The sequence below is a fragment of the Heteronotia binoei genome, chromosome 13 (assembly GCF_032191835.1).
Source record: "Heteronotia binoei isolate CCM8104 ecotype False Entrance Well chromosome 13, APGP_CSIRO_Hbin_v1, whole genome shotgun sequence".
In the NCBI taxonomy this organism is placed as follows: Eukaryota; Metazoa; Chordata; class Lepidosauria; order Squamata; family Gekkonidae; genus Heteronotia; species Heteronotia binoei.
Genome location: NC_083235.1, coordinates 49,202,201 through 49,228,387, shown reverse-complemented (window position 1 = coordinate 49,228,387; position 26,187 = coordinate 49,202,201). Strand labels below are relative to the sequence as shown.

At 41.6% G+C, this 26,187-nt stretch overlaps 1 protein-coding gene across 2 annotated transcripts in view; it reads left to right on the top strand.

Annotated features, from left to right (window-relative positions):
* Positions 1 to 26,187, top strand: part of PRKCA (protein kinase C alpha) — a 281,994-nt gene that overhangs the window by 131,543 nt on the left and 124,264 nt on the right. For both annotated transcript variants that reach the window (XM_060251984.1, XM_060251985.1), the window contains exon 3: positions 3,892 to 3,974. In XM_060251984.1, coding sequence (XP_060107967.1) covers positions 3,892 to 3,974 — 83 coding nt within the window. The remainder of the gene's footprint in view (positions 1 to 3,891; positions 3,975 to 26,187) is intronic.

Genomic DNA, 26,187 nt, shown 5'->3' with positions numbered 1-26,187 from the left:
GAGCTGCAAGACATGAATGTCAGATGTTTCAGATTGGAAGGAAGGAAAATAGATGGGGAGGGAGGAAAAGATGGAAAGAAAGCAACTTTAAATACATTCTCCACACTGCCAGCTGGCTTGGCTTAGGTAAGTGATTTAAAGAGAGAAATATCTTCTCCATGCTGGCCAATGGGGTGGTGGGGGCTTCAAGAGCCACACAATATGTGTGGCCACAGTTTGGCCACCCCTGCGGTAGACATATATTTGTTTACTATATTTGCCTTTTTTCTCCTGCCTCTGAGATGACAGAAATTTAAAGACACATATGTTATGGTGCCATAAAGTGAAGACGTTTGCAACGCTTTCTCACATATTTGGTATACTTGCTATGTTTCTTAAAGATGCATTCATACTTTATTTTGGAACTGTCCCAAAAGCCTATTGGTTGTTAAACTTTACCACTGCAGGTAACATCTCTCTGTAACGCTAAAATAAGAGGAAAGTTAAGGAAATAAAATTAGAGCAAACATATAGCACAAACAAGAATAAGATTAATGATTCAGTTACTTTTAAACATTTATAATTAAAATTCAGAATCCAAAAATAACCAAAAAATGCCAAAGCTTTAGCATGAGTTTTCAAACTGCTGAAATATACTTAACCACTATTTTTCTTATAGAAAATAGATCTATTGTTTTTATTCATAAATATGCTATGTAATATCACTTTATATGCTAACAGATTTATAAATGATGAATTCTGTGTTATTAAATTAATAAAATAAGTTTATGATTGATGAGATGCCTTATGTATGGTTGGATGCATTTGGGTATTTAGATGCAAGTGTAAATCCTGTTTGGTGAAATATGTAGGTTACTGGTTGGTAATTTAGGTTTCAGTGCCCCACTTAATCCAAATACCCATTATATTTGTTGTTCAGTCGCACAGTTGAGTCCGACTCTGCGACCCCATGGACAAAGTCATGCCAGGTCCTCCTGTCTTCCACCATCCTCCAAAGTACGCTCAGATTCGTGTTTGTTACATCAGTAACACTGCCCAGCCATCTCATCCTTTGCCGTTCCCTTCTTCTTTTGCCTTCTGTCTTTCCCAGCATCAGGATCTTCTCCAGGGAGTGCTCCCTTCTCATTTGGTGGCCAAAGTATTTGAGCTTCAGCTTCAGCATCTGACCTTTCAGTGAACAGTCTGGGTTGATTTCCCTTAGGACTGACTGATTTGATCTTCTTGCAGTCCAAGGGACACTCAAGAGTCTTCTCCAGCACCACATCTCAAAAGCATCTATTCTTCTGCGCTCTGCCTTCCTTATGGTCCAGCTCTCACAGCCATACATTACTACTGGGAACACCATCACTTTGACTATATGGACTTTTGTTGGCAGGGTGATGTCTCTACTTTTTATTATACTGCCCAGGTTTGCCATAGCTGTCCTCCCAAGGAGTAAACGTCTTTTAATTTCATGGCTACAGTCACTATCTGCAGTGATCTTGGATCCCAGAAATGTGAAGTCTGTCACTACTTCCATGTCTTCCCCTTCTATTTGCCAAGGTGTGGTGGGGCCAGATGCTCACTACATATACACAACCCATACAAACATATTCTTAAAGTTCCAGTCCACAAAAGTCCACTATATTCCAAAATTGGCTTTAAGATGCAATCTTCAATTTCTTGTAAGAAGTGCTGGAGAAGAAAATAGAGACCGGTTTCGGCCATGCCTTTCTCAGTCGTCACTCACAACGCAAATTTGGCTTCAGCTTCTTGGCAGAATGGAAGCATACAAATTTGATGGAATACTCTGTGTACATATCCATTTTGTTCAAAGATGTCACATACCAGATAAAACTTAAATAAGGTTAAGGTTATTATTTTTGTACTGCCCAAATGTGGATGTACCCTTCTACTTCTCCATCTACTTAATATCAAACCTTGTTTTCAACTGAGCATAGCAGGTTCATAGTGGAACCATAACTTTTATTAGCCTCTCTACTCCATAAAACAAATGGCATTTTGAATATGAAAGCTAACGTAAAGGGGGGAAAGCAGTTAAATAATTTATTTGAAAATTCATAGTTAAGTACTGTTACTGAAGGGATTGGGGAAGAAAAAACATTCATAATTAGTTTTAGTACCTTTGAAAGAGTATGTGCCATTGACTACATTTTTCCATATAATGTGGAAGGAGTATTACTGGATTTATTATTTTTTTAATGGACAAATGTTTGAAGCTGAGCACTTGGACTGTCATAGGGAACATTCCTTTTTCTTTCAATAGTAGTGTATTACCTTTGTTGTACAATTATTTCTTCCTTTACATTTACAGCAATACAACTGAAGCATTTTTCCTGCGTGGTTGATGAGGTCATGAAAAGTTGATTTTTTAAAAAGTGCTTTCTAAAATAATCAAAAATAGCTGAAATAGGGTTCTAGCAGGCTCCTCCCTGCTGCCAGCCAGCTGGCTGGTGGGAAGCCCCATCCCAACAGCCACCATGTACCTTTAAATCTCTGCAGGCTTAGAAGAAGCTTGGAAACTACTATCAATATAATTGGGATGAGCCCTGACCTGGATAGCTTAGGCAAGCATGATTTTGTCAGATCTTGGAAACTAAGCAGGGTCAACTCTGGCAAATACTTAGATGGGAGACCTCCTTGGAATACCAGAATTTGGGAGATGGTGGCAGGCTTTATTCAGCTTACCTCCCTGAATATCCTCCAGGCTTCCAGTAGGGATCAGTCACCAGAGATCACCATGGCTTCCAGGTGTGCGCACACATACACACACGCACAAAATTCAAAAATATCTTTAAAAATGGAATGAGATTAGTCATGCAGTAAACCATCCTTAAAGAACAAGACTATTTTTAACCATTCTATTATCATAGAGCTTCATATTCATTTATGGCTTGTTTACACAATATATTATCCCACAGTACTGTATCACCTTAAATTGTCTCAAATCATGGCTGTATTTCTGTAATATACAGTTGTCATCCACTTCTGTGACTTTACAATTTCTATGATGTTGCAAGATGTTATGGATTCCCACTTTTTCTTTAGGTTTGTATTACTAGCAAATGCTGAATAAATAGTACTGGGAGAAGGGGTTAAAGGAAAAAGGGGGAAAGGATGTGTACATAAGCAGTGACCCAGAAACTGTTTCTGTTCTGATGCATGACCACAGTATGCATAGTGTTCTTGCAGTACTAAAATAGAAAGGTACTTTTGCATTTTGAGCAAGTTGATAACTTTATGCAGAATTAATATCACAGTTAAAGAAGTCGTTTGCTTGAAACTGCCTACTGCAGTGTTTCTCTAACCTAATAGTTGAAGAATCTTTTTTCTAAATTAAGATTGAAAGTGAACATCATTTATACACCTGATAATGTTTATTGGTCCCAGATACAATTAAAAATCAGAAGAATAACAAACTGTGATCACTCCTGACCATAGTATTGCTCTTGTAAGTTTATATTTTCAAAAACAGAATGTGTTGTCATCCACTTCTGTGACTCTAAAGTTTCTATAATGTTGCAAGATGTTGTAGATTCTCACTTTGTCTTTAGGTTTGTATTACCAGAACATGCTGAATAAATAGTTCTGGGAGAGGAAGTCCTGACAGCCCCCAAGCTGAGCATATCCCCTTGAACCCTTCATCCCAAATCCCCTTATGGAGATCCACAGGCAGTGGGAGAGCACCTGATGGGAGGCCCATCAACCCTGCCAGACATTTTAGGCAGTGCCCAGTAAGCAGGCAGAGAGTATATCTTAATATCCACTAATTAATTCACAGGCTAAATTAGTTTTAAGCCATTTCTTAATAGATATGTGCGTGCAAGTGAATTAACACTAGTATTTTAACAGATTAGTAGTTAACTGATTTTTTTCCTTTTCTCTTTGTAGTTTGCTGCTTTGTGGTTCACAAGAGGTGCCATGAATTTGTTACCTTTTCATGTCCTGGGGCAGACAAGGGGCCTGACACGGATGTGAGTACATTAGGTTTTGCCAACTCCTTTGTTTTGATGTATTGATGAATTTAGAAATAATGGGGAATGTAGGCAGCTGAGGGGATCACTTCATATGTTTTTTATTTTTTAGTAGTAGTAGTAAAATTTATTGCATAAAGCCACTGGCCATTATAATTACAGCAACTTACAAGTTAAAAGCAATCAAGGACTCTAAAATTAACACATTCAAATTTAGATTATTCACATCTTAGTTGCATACAGTGTCCCCGATTCCATAATCAGGCTCTAATTGTCCAGTTAACAACATCATTTTACTGTTTGCCTGGGTACTGCCTTTGCTCTGATTTTGCTAGCAGACAAAGCAAAAAGTGCTATGTTATAAGAGACCATAGAGTCAATATCTGACAACAGAAATATTAGCTATCAGAAGCCACATATAATTGATATGTTGTTTCAGTCAGAAACTTGCATCTAGGTTCTGAATACAGTGGGCAAACCATAGCATAATGGAAGAGGTCCTCCACAGAAGTTTTGCATATACAGATACACTGTTCCTGAGGTGTTTTAGAATATTGCCCTAGGAGATGTTCTGTTGGCATGGTCTGAAACCACAGAACTGTAAATGCTGATCTAAGTTTGTACACAGTAATATTTGCCAGATATGTGGATCTTAGGTGGTCCTTCTTTATATTTGTATACCACGCATTGCTGAATTTAGAAATGATGGTGAATGTAGGCAGCAGAGGGATCACTTTACATGTTTTATATTTGCTAAACTTATTTTTCCCTTTTATATACCTATCACAATTCATATTCTGTGCATCAATAGAGAGTCATAATATGTAACCAAAAAAAGGAAATAAGAGGAAGCAGAGAGAATAGAAACAAAACAAAAGTGAGAGGTGTGTGCAAAAATTATGCTCCTAAAGACATGTTTATTAATAATAAAGCAAATGGTTGTTTGTTATCAAAGGAATATTTGGGATATTTAAGCAATGGGTTTCCAATAATGTGAAAGACTCAGCTTTTCAGTCTCCCTGATTCAGTATTTCTATTGATCTGCAGTTTCTTTTTACAATGAAAAATGGAAGGTTGCTTTGTGTCCGAATCTTTGTGTCTCAATCTAAAGAGTACTTTAGCTTTGCTAAAGGAGATGTTCTTTAAAACATCCACATTTAATTAAATACTATTTTAGGTATTAAATATTATTTTAGGTTGTTTGTAAGGTGAAGCTTTTTCTTGGACAATACTATTTTAAGCTGTGTGTGTGGTCATGTGCTTTATCTAGTTGTAAGGGAATATTTTGTGGGAGAGTATTCAAATACTTCCTGAAGTTATGCTGTCTTGGAAAAGTTTCACAACTTGATTCTGCAGCATGCATCCATGTGTGTGTGTGTGTGTGTGTGTGTGTGTGTACTGACTAGGAAGTCAGTACAGCAGCACTTGTAGTAGGGATCATTTGGATTTGGCCCACTCAATAAAACTGTCTGGCTAGAGTATCTCTATGGAGATAAATATGCAGGAGTTACAGATAGTATATAGCAGGGGTGGCCAACGGTAGCTCTCCAGGTGTTTTTTGCCTACATCTCCCATCAGCCCCAGCCAGCGTGGCTAATGGCTGGGACTGATGGGAGTTGTAGGCAAAAAACATCTGGAGAGCTACCGTTGGCCACCCCTGGTATATAGGTAGTGCCCCTTGCTGTAGCCTTTTGAGATTTCTGGTTGATCACTATAGCAAACAATATGGGGGATTAATTGGATGATTAGTCTGATCTAGAAGGCTGTTCTTATGTTCTGGTATTTATTTGGTTAAAAATACGTGGAAGGGTAGGGGATTTGCCTTGTCCACTAGCATTCTCTGACTCTCTGTCCAGCCATTTGCATGGAACTTGTGCACGTGCAATAGAATGTTTATAGATTCCCATATGTCTGATCCATACAATGAATTTTTTTAATGGAATGGGTTGTATATATGGAAGTATGCAGCCATTTGAGGATCCGCATGGAAGCATGATTTAATGGGACCACTGAAGACAATGGAGTGACAAACTCACTGTATGGCTTAGGGATTGGCACAGAACATGAAAATGGTGGTTTATTTCATTTAGTGGTTCATTGGGTTGCCTGAATTGGTGGTACAGTTCATTTTGTGTTTTTTCAATTTCCTGAACAATTTATAGTTCATTGGTTCATTCAGTTTTGGAAGGTATAGAGACACCAAACCTGTGGCAAACTCTTCTGTGGACTCTCCTTTACCAGCTCTTCAAATTTGGTGTGAATTGGATTTTGCGGGGCTGAGCTAGAGCCCTCCAAAGCAAGTGCCCCCAGTAAACTGCTTTTGGAGTATGTTAAGCTGGGGAAGCTTGGAAACTGACTAGGAAGCTTGGAAACTGACTAGAAAGATGCCACAGCTAGGTTCTCCCAATCCCTGAGCTTCTGTTCAGTTTCCAGTGAAACTGAGCAAAAGCGCAGGGGCCAGGGAGAGTGGAGCTGCGGCATCTAGTTCAGGGGTGTCAAACTCATTTGTTATGAGGACTAGATCTGACATAAATGAAACTTTGTTGGGCTGGACCTTGTGTGTCAAACAAACAGCAAACAGCAAACCTTTATTGGCATAAAACAGATTTAGCAGTAAAATAGCAATATAAATAATATAAAATCCTAGATTATAGAGTACATAGGGAGCTAATATACATAAAATAAGTAAAATATATATGAGTCGAGTTTAGCCAAATTAAATAATTAAAACAAATAAAATGTGTTCATTCCAGAACCATTCTCTGTCGTATTTCCATGGCCTGTTGGAGAAATCTAGCCACCATTAAAGTTACCTCAGCGCAAGTGTCATTTAAAAGTTTGTGGACTTTGCCTGAATCAGCACAGCCCAACATATCTGCTAAGATATCTTTCTGGTATATGCAACGAATATCATCATAAAGAGGACAGTTCAATAATACATGGGAAATAGTTGCAATACACTTGGAATTACAGACCGTGTCTATTAGAGTACTCAATCCTGTTAAATCTACCAAATAGGATAGCAGATGGTAATGCATTACATCTCGTTAACGAAAACGCACGCCGTTGCTGTGGAGCTTGTAGAGAGGAGAAATACGACGCTAATTTCCCTACTGAGAGAGGAAGTTTGAAATTCAACGGGGAGCAAGACTTGTTGGCCAGGCTATATAACGTTTGCATTTCAATATCTAGAATTCTGAGCTTAAGTTTCAAAAAAGCATCTTTTAAGGATAGCTTAAGAAGTGAATCTAAATCAATGTCCATAGATTTAATTTTCCTCTCAATAAATACTAGCCAATTTGACAAATTAGATTCTGAGAGCAGTTGATATAAAAGGCTCTCTGAGTCAGAGTGGAAATGTAGCCGTAGCCAGTATTTAAATGACATTAACCATGCTTGTGTTTCCACAAGATTCGTCCCTGTTTCTAAACACAAAACTGCATATGGTACGCACTTTGGGAATCCCAGAATTTTCCGTAGGAATTTTGATTGGACACCTTCAATGTTATTATCCAAGGCTGTGATCCACACTGGGACCCCATATAAAAGCTGCGGTATCACTTTAGCCTTAAAGATTTTTAGCACGGCTGGGATAAACTGATTGCCTCTGCTGTAAAAGAAACGCTGGATAGCTGCAACGCTAACATTGACTGACTTAATGATACAGTTACGATGATTAGTCCAAAGTGTTATACTGAAAATGAATTCCTAGGTATTTGTAGTATTTCACTTGTTCTATCTCTTTGCCACCTATTGACCATTTAGTTGGTTTCCAAGATTTGGAAAAAAACAACAATTTTAGATTTGTCATAGTTCAGTAGGAGCTTATTGTTGTTAAGGAAGGTGTTACAGTGAAGAAGCAAACACTTTAATCCAATTCTGGAACAAGATAGTAAGACTGTATAGTCTGCATATAACAGTAGGGGAACATGTCTGGCACCAAGTTTTGGACTATGATGGTCAGTATCTGACAAAAAGGGAGCAAGATCATTAAGAAAGAGGTTAAACAAAAAGGTTTAAGTATAATTGACCTTGTGTGTCATAAAATGTAATGCCAGGTAGCTGAGATATAAACTTTATAATGGACACAGACAAAGATTTTTAAAAAATTTAAAATAAGTCTTGCTTAAAACATTAGCATTTATTGGTCTTAAAGGTGTTTTCTTTGTAGCAGTCCCATGGCATCCAGGGAAGTGGGCAAAGGAAGCTCTGGCTCTTTTTTTCCTTCCTCAGGGAACCAGGAGGGGGAGGAGCCTCAGCCAGCAGAAGGAAGAGAGGCTTGGCTCATTAGCTCTGTTGTGCAATTGAGAGAGTCTGGCAAAGCAAGCTATCCCCCCTTCCTCCCCAAGGGAGGAGCCTCAGCCAGTTGAGAAAATAGAGGCATTGCTCTGTAGCTCCTGTTCAGTTGAGCAAGCCTGGCAAAGCAAACTTTGATGCAGAAGGAAACAAGAGAGAGGGAGAAGAAATCAGATGACAGCCAGTTGCTCAGGGGCCTGATAGGAGCCCTCTGGGGACCTGATTTGGCTTCCGGGCCACATGTTTGACACCCCTGGTCTAGTCAGTTTCACTGGAAACTGAGCAGAAGTGAAGGCCACCAGGGAGAGCAAAGCTGCTGTTTCTAGTCAGTTTCACTGGAAACTGACTAGAAGCACAGGGGCTAAGAAATCATGCCAGTGCCAAGCTATCTGGAAAAATGAGTCAAATACAAACAAAATGACATGCCAAGAAAAAAAGGCCAGTTTGTTTCATGTTCAGGTGTGGCAGGATCAGACGAACCTTGAATCAGCCATTTTATGCACAAATTATGATTCATTGCTCGGTTCATGCCCATCCCTAGGAATGCTCTATCTGTGTCCTCTATCTGTTCATTTGTACTTGAATTAAAACCTGAACAGGGCTTCAGAATCAGAATAAAACTTCTTTATTCAGAGTTTACAGAAAATTACAGAGATCCTTGGTTTAATCTACTAGGGCTTTTCTCATTGCTTTATCAAGTGTATTTGTGAGAAGTAGAACTTTAAATTGAAATAGTGACCACTAAAAATCATTCTAGATCAGATTACAAAATTGAGATTCAGCCTTTGGAGACACATCTGTCTCCTTGGCACTTTTCTACTATGCAATGTTCTTCATATTCTAGATTTAATAACTCAAAATGTAAATCTTGAAAAAATTTCTCTTGGTGGTCATTTGGAGCATAAATATTTGCCAGTAGAATTTTTTTATTGTCCACCATGACTTCCACTAAAAGAATTCTTCCATCTTCCGAAGCATACTGTAGTTGTGGGTTGAATTTATCCTTAACATAAGTTGCTACTCCCCTTTTCTTTTTATTCATGTCTATTGCTATAAACAAACTGCCAAGTTTTTCTTTTTTCAGATGGTGTTGATCTTTAGCTAAAATATGGGTTTCTTGTAAGCAAATTATGTTCATTTCCAATTTTGTCAGGTATCTAAAAGTCTTCCTCCTTTGGACAGGAGAATTAAGTCCATTCACGTTAATAGAAATTATTGGTGCCATTATGAATTTTTCTTATCACTATCTTTTTAATCTTTTCTGGTCTGCAGTCTTGTCGGGTATTTTCTTGGTTCATTTGGGTCCTCTTCACCAGAGCTTTCTTCTTCCTCTTCATCATCCTTCTTTTCCTTCCCCTCTTTTTCCTTCACTCTGTCCAGAAAATTCTGAGCTTTGAAAATTGAATTTATCCTATACCTGTTCTCTTCATAAGTAAAAAGGAGGCCTTCCGGCATTAGCCATGTATAGGGTATTTCTCTTTCCATCAGAAAGCTTGTCAAAGTTTGGTATTCTCTCCTCTTTTGTCTCACTGGCCATGGTACCTCTCTCAAGATTTTCACTGTATTTCCTGCTATGATCATTTGTTTATCTCTTGCTTGCTTCAAGATATCATCTCTGGTCCTCTTTCTTGTAAGTTTCAAGCGAATTTCGCTAGGTAGTTTGTTCCATCTCGTAAAGCTTGATAGTACTCTCCCGACTTGATCAAACTCTTCTTCCATCCTTTGGGGAGTCACCTGTAGAATTTCAGCCGGGGCCTCACTTAGTATTTTCTGTAAATCTTCATTTTTCTCTTCTGGTACATTTTGAAACCTCAGCATGTAGGCAGCTCTATCTATTTCCAGTTGTAAGAGTCTGGTATCATGTATATTCTGTTCTTTTCCCGGTTGTTCCACCTTTTGAGTATTGTCTGTCACCTGGGCATCTAATACCTTTAAGTCTTCGTTGGTCTCTGCTGTCTTTCTGTTCTCTAGAAGCTCTTGTTTGATCTCTGCCATCTGCTCCCCTATATTATCTACTTTACCGGTCAGCTGTGCTATGGCAGTTAGTAGAGTATTTTGCATCTCTTTCATATCTCCCTGCATGGTTGTAAATTTCCCTGAACCAGATGCAGAACTGGGTGACGGGATTGGTGGTTTAACTTCTCGATTGTCCTTTTTAAAAATTGTTTCTTTAAAGTCAATCATGGCTTTATTTTCCATCCTTATTAATATATTTACACTCACAACCACAGGGACCTTATACTGCCTCTTGAAGATTTGTTTTGGAATTCAATATTCCTGTGTATATTAGATAAACTAGTATCTGCCAAACAATACCAGTGTTATACAATAATTTTAGGAGAACAGCCTTCTAGCTAGTATCAGCCAGACCCAAAACAATGATAAAACTTATAATAAACAAAATCTTTTTAACACAACATCCTTAGAGCCACCTAGCCAAAACAATTCCACTCATTGAAACAACAGCAGTTCACTATAATGTCTCTTCTAACAATAATAGTTCAACAAAATCCAAGTCTTAGCATGTTCATCCAACTGTTCCAGGTCATAAATTGTAATCCAGGGCTGGGTGCTCCATTTGTAATCTACAGGTGAAATCAAAAATTAAAAATTAACCAAGAGAAAAAAGAAAAAAATAGAATAAACCAGAGCAAAATAATCCAGATACTCCCAGAAACAGAAAAGAAAAAAGAAAAAATTCCAAATATGATATGAAAAACAAGGAAAAAATGGGAAAAATGAATATAAAAATAAAAAACCCAAAAATATTCAAACCATATGGAAAATAGAACCAGACTTACTAGGTTATATCCATAACATCTACCATCAGAGGTTTGTAATCCACTTCAAAGGTTTGCACAGGTATTCCTCCTTCAGCCAATAATCTAACTATATATTGTAGTCCGATATACATCCCACAAAGGTTTAAATGTCTGTTTGAAGCTCACACAAATTAGTTCAGAGCACTTCAACACAACCTTCAGATTGCTTCTTATGCCAGCTGTCCTTCTTATCCATATATATTAACAGGAAATTTTCCCAAAGCCAAGTCTTTCTCCAGAAGGAAATTTAAAACAAATCAGTTCAATTCAGCCATCAGGTCTTTTCTATATTAGTAACTGGTGTTCGTCATACTTCTCATGCAAGGGTTATAAACATACCAAATTAGGCAGGAACTTTTGGAAGCCTTGGAAGAGAAGGAGAGAGAGTTTCCTCCCCCCCTTTCTCAACCTTTGCCTCTGCCGAAGTTCCTCTTCAAGAGCCAGTTTGGTGTAGTGGTTAAGTGTGCGGAGAACCGGATTATCTGGGAGAACCGGATTTGATTCCCCACTCCTCCACTTGCACCTGCTAGCATGGCCTTGGGTCAGCCATAGCTCTGGCAGAGGTTGTCCTTGAAAGGGCAGCTTCTGTGAGAGCCCTCTCCAGCCCCACCCACCTCACAGGGTGTCTGTTGTGGGGGAGGAAGGTAAAGGAGATTGTGAGCCGCTCTGAGACTCTTCGGAGTGGAGGGCGGGATATAAATCCAATATCTTCTTCTTCATCTTCTCTTCAATCCCAACTCTCCACTTTCCCTGCTTAGAGAAGCTATACCTCAAAATTCGATATTTGAAAGAAAAGAGCACTTACAACCTTCATAAAGATGATGCAGCTTGTTCAATTCATGCAGAGTCGCTAGTTAGAAAGAAGAAAAGTAGAAGCCCGGCAGTCAACCCCTGTGCCATGTACAAATGGCGACCAGAACAGTGAGGCTTATGGCAAGCCGGGATCGGGGGGCAGCCGCTGCTGTCACCCCCACCCCACAGCTCAAGCCATCTGCCTTCCAGGACCACTCCTGGGTCCCAGAATCGAGTCTCCCATGCCGAGGAGACCCCTCTACTTCCTGATTTAGGAGCGGCTCTGGACGCGCCAATCCGAGCCGCTCTTAATGCCGAGTCACCAAAACCGGAAGTCCTCGACCAAATCATTTCCATGCATACAAAAGCCCAAACAGATGACTGATCCTTGCATAACCCCAACCATTCATATACATAACAGCCTGAAGACATTGTGCTTTAATGCCAAACCACCAGTGCCTCAAACAAATTATCAACAAAAACAAATACTGCTATTCTTCAGGAAAATTTCATGAACTGGTTAAGGATGACGGTATAGGAAGACTTCTGTTTTTCTTAATAACACCCAAATCAATTGATTGCCATATCATGGATAACTCCAGAGAAGGAGTCCAAATAGTGCACTGTATTGTTTATTTTATTCATTTATTTTTATTTTAGTAGATTTATATTCTGCCCTTTCCCATAAGAGGGCTCAGGGCAGATTACAACATAAATAAACGGCAATTAAAACCCAGCAGTAAAACAATATGAAACAATATCAAAAAACAAAGGCAATAGGATAAAATACAGCATAGGCGGTGTGGCACATTTTTCACATTAAAACACAAGTATCAGCCCAAGATGTAGTAGTCAGATGGTGAGATAATAAGTCACTGTAGGGGAGGCTGGACAGATGGAATGAGCAATGAAATAAGGATGTCCATTTGCCTCTCTGTCTTACAGGCCCTACAGAAAGCTAATAAATCAGGTAGGGCCTGGATCACTGTGGGGAGCTGATTCCACCAGGTCGGGGCCAGGTGGTATAGTGGTTAAGTGTGCGGACTCTTATCTGGGAGAACTGGGTTTGATTCCCCACTCCTCTGCTTACAGCTGCTGGAATGGCCTTGGGTCAGCCATAGCTCTCACAAGAGTTGTCCTTGAAAGGGCAGCTTCTGGGAGAGCCTTCTCAGCCCCAACCACCTCACAGGGTGTCTGTTGTGAGGGAAGAAGATAAAGGAGATTGTAAGCCACTCTGATTCAGAGTGAAGGGTGGGGTATAAATCTGCAGTCTTCTTTATTTCATCATTCTCCACAATCTTGTCTGTTTTGTGCTCCCATAAATTTCTGACTGATGGCAAGCCATACTTCTTGCAAAGATTCCAGTGCAACACAGCTGCATATCTATCAAGATGTTCTTTATAGAGAGTGAGCAATTCTACTACAGGCAGGCACTGACCATGTGGCCAGCTGAACATAAGCACATTGTACATTGGCAATGTCTCTTGGTATCTTCACTTGTCCCTGTGTCTTTTAATTTTTTCCCCCACGTACAGGCTGTTTCTGGTGTTTTCAAGCAATGGAGATTTATAAATGTCTAATGGTCTATAAAGAACTAATGTGCCTCTGCTCCATTTCAGATGGCATTCAAAAGAAAATGGATGGACAAAATGTGCATGGAGGTCATAAAATATAACAAATGCCTACAATTTATTATTTGAGTTGCTTAAGGTAATAGCTAAGGAATAAAATACATTTAGTAAAAGTGAAAATGTTTGCAATGAAAAGGGAAGCTGGTAGCTGCAGCCAATTCAGATCATTGGGTTTTTCCTCAAGCCACTTCCTTGATTATTTGCCCAAAGTTCAAGGATGGGAAATTAAACAACAGGAAACTCCACAAGCCTGCCCACTTTTGGAAAATACCAGTGTTATGTTAGTGTCTATGATATAGCAGGATATATATTCCTATGTGGGATGTGGAATGGTACATTATTAGATCTCAGAATCTAAGCAGGGTCAGTACTTGGATGGGAGACCACCAAGGAAGACTGCAGAAGCAATGACAAACCACTTCTGCTTCATCACTTACCTTGAAATCCCTATGGGGTCAGCATAAGATGACTGCAGCTTAAAGGCACTGTCTACACAAACATGTTTCTGTAAGCTAAAGCATGTACCTATAAAAACAAAAGACAGCAGGCATCAATATGTGCTTGTTTCCCTCTACTTGCTCTCAGCATTGGTTCGTGCTTCCTTCTGGGTCCACTCATGGCCTCTTTTTGTTTTATTTTTATATTATTTAAGTGAAATATCCAATATGTTGAATTTAAAACTTGTTAGTTGCCATCAGCCTTTGGACAGGTTGGGATACAATGGCCTGGCTGTCTGGAAATAGGATTTTATTTTATATTTTAAAATATGAATTTGTAGTTTACACACACATATATCAAATACATTATTCCATGCTTTTTTTACCAGGAGAGAAAAATGACAGCACACTTAGCAAGTTATATTTCTGTATACAAGAGAATGTGCAATAATTCAGAAATAGCTTTGCTTACTGTAAAATCAGTTTCTATTGAGTGGAAGCTTATTAAAATAATGCTGCACAAGTGAGATTTGCTCATTAAGACTGCTGTCTCTAAGACCTCATTTTTAACTGGAAGCATTCCAAAATCTGTTGAAATTCAACTAACTGCAACTGTAAGCCTGTGAGAACTGAAGTGTAAAAGGTTACAAGGATCAACAGACATATATTGCATGCAGTCTCCTTGGAATGTTTATGAAAGGAATAGTAGACTTGTCCTGGACACCAGAAATATGTACAATATTAAAGTCTGAAACCTTTCCTAAGCCATCCTTAATATTAATAAAACAATCTGATAGCAGTGCTATGATCCTTCCCATCTGTCTTCAGAAATGCACTGAAACTATTAAAATGTCTTTATGCTTTAACAGCAACCATCTTTGCATTGCAATGAGCAGATTACTTCCAAATTGCACATGAAAATTACATGATATTTCAGTTAGTTTTTAAAAGTTTCTTTTAAATCTACAAATGTTGATTTGCAAAAGCTCTGGAGCAGTTACTTTCACCTCCCCTATATTTTCTCCAGGTCAGACATCCAAAAGATTATATGACTCTTAAAAAGGTTTTACTAAATCAAAGATTTCAGGTTTTCACGGCTGGTAACATCATTAGGGTTTGTAGAATCTTTCGGGCTCAAGTGCCGTGTTCTACTGGAGAACTTCTACTGGAAGGAAACTTCTACTGGAAGGAAAACTTTCTCCAGTAGAACATGGCACTTGAGCCCGAAAGATTCTACAAACCCTAATGGTTTTACTAAATGTTGTGTTAGCCAGTATATCACAGTGTTTGTTTTTTGTATTGCCTGTAATACGAACTGTGACCCCAGGTTGTTGGTTTGGCTGTGGAGAAGAGCATGACACTTCCAGATGTTCAGTACACAGGCATTTCATGCCAAAAGCAAGGTGTGCTACAGCACCAACCTTGAAAGTGGCCCTATGAAAAAAAAAACTATCCAGCATAGCTCCAGAAAAACAATCAGTTCCAACCATGTATATCTCCCCTAAGATACAGATCCGATTCAAAATTGATCTCTGCTGTGACCAGGGCCTTAACATCTGCTCCAACACCTCTGGAGCATAGCATCTCAGAGCTGACTTCAAAAAAGGCCAGGTTGCCTAAACCTGTCATGGCTCCACCCCCTTCTTGATCTAAGGACTCAGTTTCACACAAGCTGGTTCTCAAACTTGTTAAAGAAGTGGTATCCATTCCAAAAACACCACTTGGATTCAGGGCCATCCCTGCCAATAGGCAAATTAGGCATTTGCCTAGGGCGCTGGCCTCCCAGGGGTGCCAATTTGACTGCCACCCAGGTGACATAGTAAGCAGTCTTGCTGGCAGTGTGCTGTGGCAGCTCCCTGGGACACTGAACTCTTGAACTCTTACAAGTCTGGGGACCTCCTCTTCCCCTCATGGAGGCCATTGGCGGTAGCCCTGTAGCTCCTCCCATTTCAGCTGTAGCCCTTCCCCCCCTTCTGATATTAAGGGTTCTCTTGGTAGTGGCGGGAGGGTTGGCAGCCCCAAACTTGGAGATTGGATGTTGGCCTTTTGTCTCTACAGGGGGGTTGAGGTCCAGAGTTGGTCCCTCCCCCCCAAGAAAGGGGTCGAGATGCAGCTGCATGAATGTCAGTGGGAACGTTTTGTATTTGTGTGCACCCCGGTTACTCCTGGGGGGGCTGAATGGAGGTCACCAGTTGAGAAGTTGTCATCAGGGGACCCTGTATCATGGTCATTGATCACCTTCCCCCTTGCAGGTTGCTGTGGGTGGGGCCTCTAGTTGTTCTAACTTCATAGCTCTGCATAACATTTGAGGGAGCACTTTTTGCATTCATGAAGCACAACTAGGGAAAGAATTTATCCTAGAAAGAATTCTGCAGATCTGAGGTCACTGAATCTCCAAATTAACTGCAGTATGACTTCAGTTTCTAAAAATCAGTTATCACAGCCAGTGGCGGGGAATGTGCCAAAAGTTAGTCTTGCCCAGGGCACCAGATAGTCTAGGGCCAGTCCTGGCAGGGAGAGCAGCAATAAAGAGCACTGTCCTTGCTCTTGTGGTTCTGTTCCCACTCACCTACCTCGATGGTAACCACCTTCAATGCTTTGATCTGATTTTATTGAACACTGTTGTAGATGGAATTATTATTTTAATATTGTAAAGTTATGTTCTATCTAGTACTGCTTATATGGCTATTGCCTTAAGTAGAGGTTAGAATAAAAAATTACTTTAAAAGATCGTACTCATTATTATTTCTCTTGTACTAGATTAGTGCACCTATGAATTTTGCCACTGAAAGTTTGATATGACACCTGGGCTCACACACTCAACAAAAGTTATGTTTTAAACTATTTATTATGATAGATAAACTATTTATTATGCTGTGCAGGGAAGGGCAGGTTAGAAATCAAATGTATAAATTAACCTCTTTAGGCCTTAGGGTTGCCAATCTCAGGTGGTACCTGGTAATCTCCCACTATTATAATTGATCTCCAGATGACCAAGATCAGCTTCCCTGCAGAAATTGGCTGCTTTGGAGGGTTGACACGGAAGGAGTGGTCAAATTGTGGCTCGGGAGCCAAATGTGGCTCTTTTACACATAATATGCAGCTCTCATCAACTGGCATTTGTCTCTTTAAACACTTCTCAAAGCCAAGCCTGCCTCCCTCCCCCTCCCCCCCCACATTTCCAATTGAGGGAGCTAGAGAATGCTTACCAAAATATATCACTTTTAAGAAAAAAAAATCAGGAAACAAACAGTTCTAGGTATCTAATAGTTCAGTTTATTACCATCAAAGATCAGTTAAATATTGAAATAAATAAGATGTTGAACCAGCAGCTCAAGACTGTTGTATTATTGTCTGATGCTCTCTCTCTCCCCCCGTCTCTCTGTCTGTTTCCCTCTATCCCCGTGAATTGGACAGGGGCGTGGTCAGCATCTCAGGAGCTGGCAGGCCAGAATAAGTCTGGCCACATTCATGTCTTGTAGCTCTCAAACATCTGACATTTATTCTATGTGCTCTTATGTTAAGCAAGTTTGGCCACCTTTGCTGTATGGCATTATAAACTGTTGAGATCCCTCCCTTCCCTAAACCCCATCCTTCCCAGGTTCCACCCCCAAAATCTCCAGATATTTCCCAACCCAGAACTGGCAACCCTATTTGAGTCCCTACTGAAGAGAAAAATGGAGTATAAATAGCTAAATAAATTACAATTTTGTTTCAACCGGTAGCACTGCTTTCATCTTTTTTTTTAAACTTGCCAACTAATTTAGCTATAGAAAGTCATTAGGTGAAACTTCAAATCACTACTAGTATTAATCTGTATTTCTTGCCTGTATGGTTTTTAGAAATCAAAACTACTGATTTTGTTAGGTATAGGTATTTTTCACTGCAGCTGTGAATTAAGACCACAGCAATACTGTAATTGACTTAGCAAAGGTATTGAAGAGGATTTGTGCAAAAGGATGCTTAAATCTCACTGAAATTAGAGAGCTTTAAGAATTCTTGATTGTATGCTAGATTGTATCCAAGCATCAAGATATTTGTACTGCTGTGAAAAAAGAACAATCAGGAACACACAAACCCCCGACACTGGGACATGTTCTAGTGTACAATTAATCATTCTTCAAGCCCACTAATTTCAGTGAGAATTAAACACACTTAATTGTCTGTTGCATTTGTCCCTATAATCAGATAGAGGTAAGATAGCATCACTCTGCAGACTGAAGCCATTAATGATGTTACTGAATAAGCCTAATCACTCCAGCAGAAAACTAGTTAGTTTCTTTTTTCTTTTTAATATATTTTTATACTTTTTTATATTGCTAATACTAAAGAACTGGTATGAGCACTCTGTACTGCATTTGCTAACACTGGATGAACCTTCCTCAATACCTAAGTTAGCTTGGGCTGGGCCTGATTTGGAGCTGCGGTGTGTGCTCAGCGCCTGGGGGAGCACGGAGGGGATCTCTCTCCACTTCGTGCTTGCTGGGGCTGCTGATTGGTAGAGTGGACCTGGCCCAGTTTTTGAAGAAGGGTTTATATTTAGACTGTACGCGAAATATACTGTAGCACTTTAATTATAAGCATTTTATTCCTATTACTATTCAACACTAGTGCCTTACTGCTGGTGACGAGCTATTTATTATCTATTTTATGGTTTAGCTGCTAAATTTAACGGAACCTAATTTATTAGTGGTTGATTGATGTGGGATGAATAAAATTGGGGGATGAATTAATCTGGGGGAATCAAATCTGGTTATAATTTATTAACATTGAATTAATTAGCTATTAGGAAATTGATTTATTGGCTGATTGAGTTAGGAGTACAAATAGGAAGTAAAGGGGTTTAGAACTTAACTAGCTTAAGGGATAATTACTAGCTAATTGATTAATGGACTAGATTAAGGGTTTTAGAATTAATCAGCCATTTAGGGGAGGTTAAATTGGCAGGGTTGATAAAGTGATGGGGGGGGGGCTCTTAGTTAGCAAGGGCAGTGGTGGCAGAGACAGAACTAGAATAGGATTACTACAGGCCATCTGACATTGGTTGGAGGTGATTATGGAGACCAGTGGAGGGATGACCGGTCTGGGGATGCCAGTTCTCCTGGAGAGGGGAAGATGATGGTGGGAACAGACAGAAATGTAATGAAAGGCGGCAAGACGTGTGGGTGCTCGAACCCCTTCCAGTCTGTGTCCCATCCCAATGGTGACAGGGGGTGGGGACAGGTTGAACTACCCACCTCCGACACTGGTGTTATGTAATGCAAGGTCTATAAATAATAAGACCTCGATCCTTTGGGACTTCCTGTGTGAACAGGATATGGACCTGGCATGCGTGACTGAGACCTGGGTACGCAATGGGGAGATGGTAGCCCTCTCCCAGGTATCCCCCCCCCCCGGGATACTCAGTCTTTCACCAGTCACGGACCAATGGGCGGGGGGGAGGAGTGGCACTATTCATACGGGAGGCTTACTCCTTCCGGGCTCTACCGACGCCAGAGATCAATGGCATTGAATGTGCAGGTCTGAAGTGGGATGTGGGAGAGGTTTGGCGATATGGTTGGTGTACCGATCGCCAAATGCACCAGCCAGTGCCTTACCTTCCCTGATGGAGGCTGCAACAGGCTGGGCATTGGAACACCCAAGGCTTCTAATCCTGGGTGATTTCAACGTCCATGCCGATGACGCGAACTCCAATTGGGCAACGGACCTAGTGTCATCCATGGCTACGCTAGGACTCTCTCAATTTGTAGCTACACCCACACATCAGGCTGGACACATGCTGGATTTGATCTTTGTGTTGGGGGTTACAGTGGCCCGAATTACTGCTGATGCAGTGCCATGGTCGGACCACTATGTCCTGAAGGCCTGCATGGATGTGCCACCCCAAACTTGTTTAGGCGATGAGCGTATTTTAGCTCGCCCAAGGAACCTAATGGACCCAATATGGTTCCAGAAGGAACTGCGGGATCCCTGGCCCCCTGGCGACTCGCTCGATGACATGGTTGAGTTATGGCAAAATCGGCTCACCATGGCCATCGATGAGATCGCTCCTCGGCGCCCTCTGCGCCCCCGTGCAAAGATGGCACCGTGGTACAACGTGGATTTGCGGTCAATGAAACGGAAGCTCAGACAACTAGAGAGGCAATGGCGGCGGACTCACGACGAAGCAACCAGAACATCTTATAGAGATTATATGAGATCCTATGAGATTGCAGTCAAGGCCACAAAGAAAGTTTACTTTGCGACCAAGATTGCATCCGCGAATTCACGCTCGGCACAATTATTTAGTGTTATTCGGACTCTTACAACTCTGCCACAAGGCAGACCAAATCATAGGGAATTGGAAATAGGTTGTGAGGCTTTTGCAACATTTTTCACAGATAAAGTCTCGTTGCTCCGCCGTGACCTGCCTGCCACAATCAAAACAGTAAGTGAACTCAAGGCTCCATCCCTATTTTCAGGATCGGCTTTAGACAGCTTTACAACAGTCAGCTTGGAGGAAGTTGACAGAATCCTTGCAACTATACGCCCAACAACATGGGCGTAGCGCTACAGTTGTAGAGCTTTCTGGAGGATGCTTCCGTCCTAGACCCACACCAATCCGGCTTTCGCCCAGGCCATGGGATGGAGACGGTGCTGGTCGCCTTAGTAGATGATCTCCAGTGACAACTGGATCGAGGTGGACGGCAGTACTGTTGCTGTTGGACCTGTCAGCGGCGTTCGACATGGTCGACCATCAGTTGCTGGTTCACTGCCTTGCCAATGCGGGGATTCAGAGGTTGGCCTTACAGTGGCTTTCCCCCTTTCTCTGCGATTGGGGACAAAGGGTGGCAATTGGGGGATGATCGTCCCAGAGATAACTGCTTAATTGTAGGGTGCCTCAGGGGGTGGTGCTTTCCCCAATGCTGTTCAATATCTATATGCGCCCCCTTGCCCAGATTGTCAGGAGTTTTGGGCTGGTTTGCCATCAGTACGCAGATGACACCCAGCTTTATCTTCTGATGGATGGATGGCCTGCCTCCCCCCCAGAAAAATTGGCCCCAGTGCTACAAGCCGTGGTGGAGTGGCTCAGGCTGAGTCGTCTGAAGCTGAATCCAGTGAAGACAGAAGTCCTCTGTCTGAGTTGCGGTGGCCTGGGAAGGGAAATCCCTCTACCAGCCTTTGATGGGGCGCCACTGATATCGACGCCTAAAGTCAAGAGCTTGGGGATACTACTGGAGCCTACGTTAGCTATGGAGGTCCAGATAGCAGCCACTGCAAGATCTGCCATTTTCCATCTTAGGCGGGCTCGACAGCTGGTACCCTTCCTAGAGCACAACGACTTAGCAACAGTGATTCATGCAACGGTCACCTCGAGACTAGACTACTGTAATGCCCTCTACATGGGGCTGCCTATGTCCCGAATCCAGAAGCTGCAGCTGGTGCAGAATGCTGCAGCCAGGCTGCTATTGGGTCTCTCTATCCGGGACCATGTACAGTCGGGGCTGCGGAGACTGCACTGGCTGCCAATAGTGTTCCGGATTTGCTACAAGGTGCTGGTTATTACCTTTAAAGCCCTATATGGCCGAGGAACTATCTACCTTAGGGACTGTCTCTCCCCATATATTTCCCAGGGGGTACTTAGATCTAGATCACAAAACCTATTAGAAATCCCCGGGCCGAGGGAGGTGAGATTGAAGGCTACCAGAGAACGAGCCTTCTCTATTGCGACCCCCCACTGGTGGAACCAACTCCCAGATGAGGTTAGAGCCTTGCGGGATCTTGCTCAATTCCGCAAGGCCTGCAAAACATTATTTCGAATGGCCTTCAACCAAAGTACATAGCTGCTCAACATCATGGCATGGAACTTAGCACCAAAACTGTTTTAAAATTTTATTAATAATTTTAAATTGCAAATTGTTTAATTTTAGCTGATATTATTGTAATTGTTTTTATTGTTCTATGGTTTTATTGTCCTATTGTTGATATTTAGTGTTGTTAGCCGCCCTGATCCTTCTTCAGCAGGGAGGGCGGGATACAAATACGAAAAATAAATAAATAAAAATAGGTGAAGTATGTCCCTGTGAGCTTGCCCTAATAATCTGGTTGCTACATTGTAAACTGGCTTCAGATCCAAGTTGTCTTCAAGGGCAGCCCATTGTCAAGTTCATTACAGTAACCCTGCTGTGAAATTGCAAACAAACATATGAACATGACCAGGTTGACTGACTCCAAGAAAAAGAAGAGTTGGTGAACAAGATGCAGCCGATAGAAGGCACTCTGTTTTTCAAACAACGAGGCTGGGTCCAAACACCCTCCATAGCTCTTCTGTACAAATTCCAATTCCACCCTGTTAACCAAAAGTAGATCTGATCCCTGCAAAGTCCCAGCTTTTCTGACCAACATGATCTACATCTTGTCTGGATTCAGATTGAGGTTTTCACAAGCACAGTCCTTCCTTCTCTGTCCCAGTGGTTCACAATAATTTGTGTTATCTTCCTAACCAGCAGGAAAAGGCATTTACTATGGGAACAATGTTTATTGTTGTTTTTTTTTTAAATTTATACCCCACCCTACCCTGAAAGTTGGCTCAGGGCAGCTTACACCATAAAACCATCAAACAAAATAGTAAAACAAATAGCAGCAATGCAAAAAAAGTGACAGCAACAGAAGATAACAAAAACCCATGCCCCATGTTAGGCAGAAATAGCAGGAACCCCAAGAAAGTTAAATGCTCAAATAATATCCAGAGCAGCAGGGCACTGGGAGAGGGGGCATGGACAGGGGAAGCCAGAATGGTTGAACATCCACTGCCTCAACCAAAGGCCTGGCAGAACAGCTTCATTTTACAGGTTTACTCCAGATTTCCTGCTTTCTAATTTGGGAGGTGGGGTGGGGAATAATCTGATGATGATATAATGATTATCTGTTGGCTGTTATATTCATCAGAAGCTTTTAGCTTGATGATACTTACTGCACAAATGAGAAAAGGCAGTAGGTAAAAAGGCAAAAGAAGGGGAAATTAGCTTTAAAAGGATTCAATAAAGGAATAACACAGGACCTTGGTCTATGTATACCAGGGAGTCTTGGCTGGAGGATGGGGTGAGGTCGTTACAGTATTTGGAGTTTTCATCCTGACAGTGGGCTGCCCTTGAAGACAACTTGGATCTGAAGCCAGTTCACAATGTATCATCCAGATTATTAGGGCAAGCTCACAGGGACATACTTCACCTATTTTTAAGGGTTACATTAGCTAATTTAGGTATTGAGGAAGGTTCATGCACTGTTAGCAAATGCTGTACAGAGTGCACATACCAGTTCTTTATTATTAGCAATATAAGTTATCATCTTGCCATATTCTTTGGCCAACTGAATATATGTCACTTGGTGATGACTCTGAATTACCGTATTTTTCGAACGATTAGATGCACCGGAGGATAAGACGCACCTTCCTCCTGGGGGGCAATCTGATGCTTTTTCCTCCAATCCGGCGCTTCCCCGGCGCCTGCTTGCCTGGCTCCATCTTCTTCAGGCAAGCGTGGGATCGCTCCACGTGGCCCCAGCGCTTTGCAAGCACCGGCCGCGGAGGGGGCAGCATGCTTCCTACTTCCCTGTGTTCCTGCCTTCAGCTGTGATGTTTAAAGCAAGCGCTGGGGTCGGAGGGGGGAGGGAGCGACCTCAGTGCTTGCTTTAAACATCACAGCTGAAGGCAGGAACACAGGCAAGTAGGAAGCACCCGCCCCCTCCGCAAACGCAGCACTTTGAGAGCGCCGGCCGTGGAGAGGGCAGCGTGCTTCCTGCTTCCCTGTGTTCCTGCCTTCAGCTGTGATGTTTAAAGCAAGCGCTGAGGTCGCTCCCTCCCCCCTCCGACCCCAGCGCTTGCTTTAAACATCACAGCTGAAGGCAGGAACACAGGCAAGTAGGAAGCACCCGCCCCCTCCGCAAACGCAGCACTTTGAGAGCGCCGGCCGTGGAGAGGGCAGCGTGCTTCCTGCTTCCCTGTGTTCCTGCCTTCAGCTGTGATGTTTAAAGCAAGCGCTGAGGTCGCTCCCTCCCCCCTCCGACCCCAGCGCTTGCTTTAAACATCATAGCTGAAGGCAGGAACACAGGGAAGTAGGAAGCATGCTGCCCCCTCCGCGGCCGGTGCTTGCAAAGTGCTGGGGCCACGTGGAGCGATCCCACGCTTGCCTGAAGAAGATGGAGCCAGGCAAGCAGGCGCCGGGGACGTGCCGGATTGGAGGAAGAGGCAGCGGATCGCCCCCTTGCCCCCCGAAGGTACGTACCTTCGGACCATAAGACGCACACACTTCCCCCCCACTTTTTTTGGGGGGGAAAGTGCGTCTTATGGTCCAAAAATACTAATTAATTCATTGGCCATATTGGTAAATGGATTTATGTATAGCAGAGCAATTTTTTATGGTTTGTGTGGTGTGCTGTCATATTTTTATTATAATTAGTGAATGATTAAAACTTATTTTAAATTTGTTTTATTTTGATATATTTTGGTTTGATTATTTAACCCTTTGGGCAATTTGATTTGTTTTCTTGAGTTTTGATTTGTTGTAATTGAGTTTTCCCCCCTTCTGTTTTTGTTTCTACAGGAGTTTTCTGTAGTTTCTTAACAACATCTAACCTATTTGATATATAGTTGTTGTCATCATTGACATATCCAAAGTATTCCAGAAACAAAAGCCAAAATTGTAAGGGACAAATCTTATTCCAACAGCTGCTGCTGAAGACTGTGAGGGGGAAAATATGATTATATTCTATCAAGCATGGTTTTCAAACTAATGAGGATATTCACTTTGATGACCCATTTGCTTTGGCTTCATTCCTCAAAGTTCTATTTTAGCTTTCAAGCAGTTTTCCATTTATGAAATGTACATCATAGTAAGCATTTATTGCGCCAAGCTTAGTGATAGGACATTCAGTTATTCCTTTGAAACTTATAGTATGGTAAATGAAACACCAAGAAGGATTAATTTAACCAAAGTTAGTAAAAAGCCTCTTCTGTATTTATTTTGTAATTCTTGAAATAGGCTGGTTTTTTCTTAGAAAAAGGGGAACAAAGACACTGGCAGTTTTTCAAAAATAGATTTTGGCTGGACATAAATATCACCTTTCAAGAAAGATCACTAAAAGTACCAGAACTATAATTAACTCCAGATGTAACTCCAGTTGTGCAGGACCTTGAGTGGCTGTGAGTTGCTACAGATGTTGCATCTGTAGTCAGTGAGCTTGAATCTATCACAGCACAAAGTCCTATTCAAAGCAAGTAGGATGGGCATATTTTAAAAGCAGTACACCATAAATTTAATTTCCATCCTTGTATCCATGATAGAGTAAAAATTATATTTGTTCACAGTAATAAATAGAATAAAAGTCTGACCTATATTAGAAAACACAAGTGGAGACCTGCAAGAAACTTGCAAGGAGGCATTCTCCCACCTTTACTTCTTTCTGACTTCCCCCTTCTGCCCCTTTCTTTCTCTTCCCAACCCAATACTCTCTTTTTTCTCTTTCTCGTTCCTCCCCAAAGGCAATTTCCCTTTCTCTCTCTTCTCCCCCACTGCCAAGCCAATACCCCGTCTTATGTTTCCTGTCTCCCCCCAATTTCTCCTACTTTGTATTCTCTCTTTCCCAAGCCAGTCCCCCTTTTTTCTCCCTTCTCCAAGCCAATCTCTCCTACTTTTTCTTTCTCTCTGCCTCTCCCTAGCCAATACCCCTTCTCCCCCCCCAAATTAATACTCCCATATTTCCCTTTTTCTCTCTCCAGCCATCTCCTCCTTTCTCTTTCTCTCCTCCAAACCAATCCCCCTTACTGCTCTATCCCACAGCCAATACCCCCATATTTTCCCTTCTCTTCCCCAGCCAATCTCCCTTCTTTCTCTCTCCCCAAATTCAGTCTTTCATTTCTCTTTTTCTCTGGGTTTCCCCAAGCCAATCCCCCTTCTTTCTACCACCCCAAGCCAATTACCCCATATTTCTCTTTGTCTCCTCCAGTCAATCCCTGCTTCTTTCTCTCTCCAAGCTAATACCCCCATATTTCACTTTTTCTCCCCTCCCCCAGCCAACTCTTCCCTCTTTCTCTTCCCCTCTTCTTTTTCCCTATCTACACAGACCAACACATCCATGTGGAGAGGGATGAATGGGGGGAGAGAGCTGTTCCTAAAGAAGCCAAAAGCCACTGAGGCAGGCAGGGGGGCTCACATACATTCCTGGTGGGGTGCAAGGGAAGGGCTGCACAAGCAGCAGC